The sequence below is a fragment of the Silene latifolia genome, chromosome Y (assembly GCF_048544455.1).
Source record: "Silene latifolia isolate original U9 population chromosome Y, ASM4854445v1, whole genome shotgun sequence".
In the NCBI taxonomy this organism is placed as follows: Eukaryota; Viridiplantae; Streptophyta; class Magnoliopsida; order Caryophyllales; family Caryophyllaceae; genus Silene; species Silene latifolia.
Window position 1 is genome coordinate 166,477,447 of NC_133538.1, and position 5,746 is coordinate 166,483,192.

A 5,746-nucleotide genomic window follows, 5' to 3' on the forward strand; every position below is an offset into this window, starting at 1 on the left:
GAAATTTCGACTCGAACCCGGGACTAGGCTTCGAACCAGACTTGACTTGACCCAAATTGCCATATGAGTGGTCGGGTTGGTGGGAATATGGCCAAAGATGGCGAAAAAAGAGCGGCTTCAGGGCTTTGAAGGCTCGAAAATCCATTAACCAAGGCTTGTCATCGCGTGACGCGGCCTGAATTTGCTTTAATGTTGCAGGTGATGAGGCTTCTACTCTAATTACTGTCAAAACGACCGTATCGGGACGTAGATGACAACTAAGAGGTAGACATTAATATTTGAGCAATCACTTGACGATAAATCTTACAATTGATTATACAATAATTAAAATACAATAAATAAAAGAGAGATTACACCCTCAGACTTACATGTTGACGAAACGAGAAGGACTAAGATATCGATTAGTGATGCTCGACCCGAATGCAAAGAAAGTGCCCTCGTAAGAGGAAAACGATTAAGTAATTAAGTTGATTGAGTGTAGTTGGTCAAATTGGTCGGTCATGCAACGGGGAGGCTGGTACTCAGAAGGATCCGAGCTTACATGGTCGAAAGTTCAAGCACGTAGACGCCAAAAAGTAAGAATAAAGTCTAGAATGCAAAGGGAGAAGAGAAGGGCGGACACTCGCGTGAGAAATATGAGGAGCGAAGGCTCCTATTTATACTAATCACGTGACGGAATTAGGGTTTCGGAGACTCTTTGGAAGTGAATCTCGGAAAGATATGAAAAAAGATACGAGAAACATGCGAGAAAGGGCACGGGAAGAGGCGCGGCAAGACCACTGCGTCTCTTGGAAGAGGCGCAGCACCTGCTGCGTCTATTCCCAGTGGTTTCCTCCCGCCAGAAGAAAGATTTCCGTGTTTGAGTTATGGTAGGACGGAAATAATTCGATTTCCTTAATATCTTATATGAATATTACGGGAATTTACTTACTAAAAGATAAAATTTGTGAAATATGGAATAGAAATATCCGGAACATTCCAGAACATTCTGACTCGGGTTTTAACGGTTATCAGAAAATGGAGACGGTTTTAGGCCCGGACTCCGAATGTACTCTAATTACTGTCAAAACGACCGTATCGGGACGTAGATGACAACTAAGAGGTAGACATTAATATTTGAGCAATCACTTGACGATAATCTTACGAACTGTCACCAATCGTCCCGCATACCAAACATGCGGCCCAACCATCACCGGGTGGTTTGCGGGAGGTGCAGAAATGAGGTATCTACAGAGCCCCCACTTTGACTGAGGCTTGGACAAGGCGAAAGTCAAAGTATAGCCATTAGGTCAATCGAAGATTACAACCTGACGACTATGGCGACGCGAGGCGGCTCAAGGGGTCTGAGCCAAGGACCTGTCGTCGGGAACATTTTAGAGTCTGTCGACTATCGTGGAGGGTGGTTTAAAGTCCATTAGACTACGTAAGGAGGCTCGCCAGCCATAAGAAGAGACCATACCTGGGACTTCTTCACGAGATGCTTCCGGAGGTGCATAGGAGCTAAGGTTAAGACCTAGAGGATATATAAGGATTGTGCTAGGGTGTGGGACCCTAAAGGAAATCATTGACGGGAAGGAGGCCTAAAGTAAGTTCAACTTAAGGGGTAAACCGAAGGTTGGGTATAGGAACTCTATTGGTTTGGGGAACTTGAAGGCTTATGAACCTAAAAGGATTGGGATCCTAGAGTTAAAAAGTCCTAATTTAGGGTTTACGAACCTAAGAAAGAAGGCTTTGGGTTTGGGAACTTCTGGAGAACGACACCCTGTCGAACTCCGCGGGGAAACGAGAAATATTGAGAGTAGCAGGACACATGCGGGAACTGCTGAGAGAAAACTGCTTTGGGTAGTCTTCGGGAAATAATTGCGAATAGCAGGACACAGGCGGGAACTGCTGGGAGGAAATCTGCTTAGGTAGATCGTCAATCCTTACGTCTTGAGAGAGACAGAACGTCCGCTTACTCTCGCTAGAGACACGATTGGGAATTATTCTTCTCGTCATGAGAGGGAAAGTATATCCGCTTACTCTCGCTGAAGACATAATGAAGGTGTGTCGAAGTTTGTGAAGGAACCAATGCTCGTTGCGACAAGCAGAAGGTCTTGAAAGGAATAAATAGTACGCAACAGTCCGCTGCGGGCTTGGAAATGCGGGCCGGAACGAAAGAAAAATCGCCAAACGGACCAAAAGAATGAAATAGCATCGGGGAAGAGGCGCACCAAAGATGGGCCCATAAATAACGAACTCATAACGAATTTTTGAAAATCCGTATGGAGGGAACAAAAGGAAGAGGCGCAGCAAGAGCTGCGTCTCTTGGAAGAGGCGCAGCGTCTGCTGCGTCTATTCCCCAAATTGTCTTTCCTGCGTAAAAACGCGAAAATCAGGAGGTTTATGTTCATTCTTATTCGAAACACAAATCTCTCATTTCTCTCTCAAATCTTCACCATTTCCGCCAAGGTTTGATTCAAAAGCTTGCATTAAAGATGACTAATCGAGGTATGTGTCTCAATCTTGCGTTAATCTTCTACATTTGTCCAATTTTGAGCCGAAAAATTAGGGTTTATGACCCTTTTGATCGAAAATTTGGGGCTTTTCCCCCAAACGCATTTGCCTTGTCAAATTGACATTAGAAACGGATAGTAGGTAATATTAGGAGCATAACCATGTATTTGTTTCGAATTTTCATCAAGTTTTGAGCCTTTGAGTGAATTTTGAGACGGTTTTACAGCTAAACCCTAAATTGCTTCGAAAATAGCCTTAGGATTGCCCATTTGTAATGAAACTTGATATTTGGGATCCTTGAATGATGGGTAAACTTTCTACCATCCCGGAATTTTGGTTTGTGATAGCTTTTCCAGGACACTTTTTTAGGCCATAATCGCCATTATAGCGAAATGCTGCCGAAATTTCGACTCGAACCCGGGACTAGGCTTCGAACCAGACTTGACTTGACCCAAATTGCCATATGAGTGGTCGGGTTGGTGGGAATATGGCCAAAGATGGCGAAAAAAGAGCGGCTTCAGGGCTTTGAAGGCTCGAAAATCCCTTAACCAAGGCTTGTCGTCGCGTGACGCGACCTGAATTTGCTTTAATGTTGCAGGTGATGAGGCTTCTACTTCCGGGAGAGCTCCCATCGAGATAGACGCTGCTACTGTCGAGGAGGCTTTAGAGCAGGCCTTCACCGCTGCGGTGATGGCTACTGGGGACGAGTTTCACGAGGAGGAGGCCGTTGAGGAGGAGGAGGCCCCGAGACGGGCCAACGTCGGACGAGGAGGTCGCCAGCTGAGAGAGGCTCCCGCATGGGCTGAGACTTGGGAGAGTAAGCACCTGGTGTGGGCTGCAGAGGGTCACCTGTGACCTGTCCTACAGGACGGTGAAGAGTTTGGTAAATAGGAATTCACTGCTCATTACTCATCTCCTTTCATTCTTTTATTCAAATTTCTTTCAAACTTCGTTCAAAACTAAAGATAGCTTTGTTTCAAATCATAATAGGAGGCCGGGAACATCATGTCGTTCTCGGGTTATACGACAGCGATGGAGCACTATGAACGGCTGTCGACGGAGGAGAGGGCCATGATCGAGCGCGGAGCGTTCGGTCCTTTGGTTCAGGTTTGGAGGGATATCGCGAATATGAAGTTGCGGGCTAACCTTAGCCTGGTCCGCGCTTTCTTGGACCAATTCTGGGACACGACTTCCACGTTTCACATGCCTTTTGGTGAGGTGGGAGTCACTTTGGAGGATTACGGCATGATTTCTAGTCTGCCGTGTGGGACCGAGGAGGTGGTGTGGCCGGAGACTGCCATGAGGGCGGACTCGGCCGAGGCGAGGAGATTTATCGGCTGGAACTTGTCGCCGAAGGCTGTTACAGTGCCGGGTTTGATACCCAGTTCTTACGTTCGAGACTACTTTGCGGGGAAGACCCCGGCGCTGGTGACGATCGATGGGAGGGAGACGGCTCCTCCTCCTCCCCGTCTGGTGAGCGGGGGGCTCGTCTCGTGGCTTTGGTGGTTTCTGTCTTTGATTTACCTCGGAGACAAGGGCGAGAGGTCAAGTCGACGAAGCTTCTTCCCTTCCTTTCGACCCGAGTTCCCTAGGACGTTGGGGCCGGTCACTTGCTGGTTTTGTGGTCCTCATCCGCTTCATGAGGGCCATGGTTCGTCCGGAGTTGATGGAGAAGGGGACTTCTCCTGGTGCTGTCGGACCTGGACTACTGCTAGAGGTATGAACCTACCTTTAGACTAAAGTAAATTCCTTTCTTTATCAAATCACGAAAGATTGTCATTGACTATTTTGCTTTACAGGCGTGGGTGTACTCCTACTTCCCGAGCCTCGCGCCCAAGAGGATGGAGCCGCTGGAGAGGGCCTATCCCGTGATGAGGGATTGGGTGATGTGTCGGACGAAGAGCAAGCGTTCTTCTCCCAATGTCTACCGGCGGGACGTGAACGCTCTTCAGCTGAGTAGCGTGAGTATCTCACTTATATTCACTTGCTTCTTATATTTGCTTTTAATTGATCGTAGGAATGATCCTTTTTATCTTGTCTCAGTGGGTGCCCCGACCTTGGCGGAGTACGCTGGAGCGCCTCCTTTTGTGGCGAGGTCCTTCGTCCTAGGAGCTCGGGCCGATAGCTGTTGAGGACGTTGATGGGTCTGTGTGGTACACGGTGAGCGCTTGGCTCGTCGGTGCTCGCGGGCGTGTTGACGGTTCTGTCGATCCTCCCGGACGATGTTTAGGGAGCCTTCGAGGCCGAGAGGGAGGCGGACTTGGTTGGTGCCAGTGGTGACGACCTTCTTCTTCCTGGCGAGGACTACTCGGCGTTCCTCTACGGGAGACTGGCGTACTGGCCAGTGGTGGTGAGTATCTTTTATTTTTCCTTTTGATTTGATTTTTGAGAACCATGATGAAAGATCGATTGATGAGAACCATTTGTCTTTGTAGGAGGTCGAGGCGGCGGGCATCGAGCCCCCAGAGTACCCCGAGACCCTCGAGTACACTGACGTGACCGGGAGGATGACGATCTCCGAGCTCCGTGACTTTGACGTAGCCGTGACGGATGCTGGCCTGGACGATTGGCAGCATCTGATTCGGAGGGTGAGCCTCTAATCTGTATATCCTTTGTATAAGAACACACTTGATTAAATTTGTTCAATTGTTGAGCACTTCTTTTTGAAAATGCAGGTTGCGCCGTCTCGGTTTGTGGCGTTGTGGAGGGTGGCCAACCGGCTGCGAGCTACTGCCGTCGAGGCACTTGTCGGCGGTCGAGGTCGTCAGGTATGAACCTTACGCCTGTTTCCATTTTTTGATTTTTGATTTTCTAATTTTGCTTGAATTGATTGACATGAGCCAATTTTCTTATTTACAGGGTGACCGCGAGCTGGAGCGAGAGTTGACCCAGTCTCGGGAGGAGACAGCTCGCGTGTTGAGGGAGCTCGAGGTTCGGGATGCCGAGATCGCTGCTCTTGTGGCGAGAGTTGCAGAGTTGGAGGGCGCCCAGCAGTAGTTTTCTGTAGCTTTTTTGTCGTATGTTGGCTGTGTCTTGTACATTTGTTCATTGGGACTATCATTTTGAACATTTTTTGGACTTTGTTTGGGGCTCGAGCCCCCAGTTTGTACATTTCCTCCGTTTGGTATATATACGATGGCCTGAGTGCCTTTGCTGCTGGGTTGTGTTGCTTGTATCTGCAGGTTAGTTTCGAACAGGTTTGGTAGATGACGGTTTATGCCGTCATGCTGCCGAAATTTACATAGAAAAA

General features: G+C 48.3%; 1 protein-coding gene across 1 annotated transcript; it reads left to right on the forward strand.

Annotated features, from left to right (window-relative positions):
• Positions 1 to 4,943: 4,943 nt before the first annotated feature.
• LOC141633455 (uncharacterized) lies at positions 4,944 to 5,518 on the forward strand. Its single transcript, XM_074445921.1, has 3 exons — positions 4,944 to 5,084; positions 5,172 to 5,264; positions 5,356 to 5,518. Exons 1-3 carry the CDS (start codon positions 5,004 to 5,006, stop codon positions 5,491 to 5,493), a joined length of 312 nt encoding a protein of 103 aa, XP_074302022.1. The 5' UTR covers positions 4,944 to 5,003; the 3' UTR covers positions 5,494 to 5,518.
• The last annotated feature ends 228 nt before the right edge of the window (positions 5,519 to 5,746 follow it).

Coding starts and splice junctions, on each gene's coding strand:
- LOC141633455 (XM_074445921.1), top strand. CDS start 5,004: ATGACGATCTCCGAGCTCCGTGACTTTGACGTAGCCGTGACGGATGCT. Junction 5,085..5,171: donor GGCAGCATCTGATTCGGAGG/GTGAGCCTCTAA, acceptor TTGAAAATGCAG/GTTGCGCCGTCTCGGTTTGT. Junction 5,265..5,355: donor TCGGCGGTCGAGGTCGTCAG/GTATGAACCTTA, acceptor TCTTATTTACAG/GGTGACCGCGAGCTGGAGCG.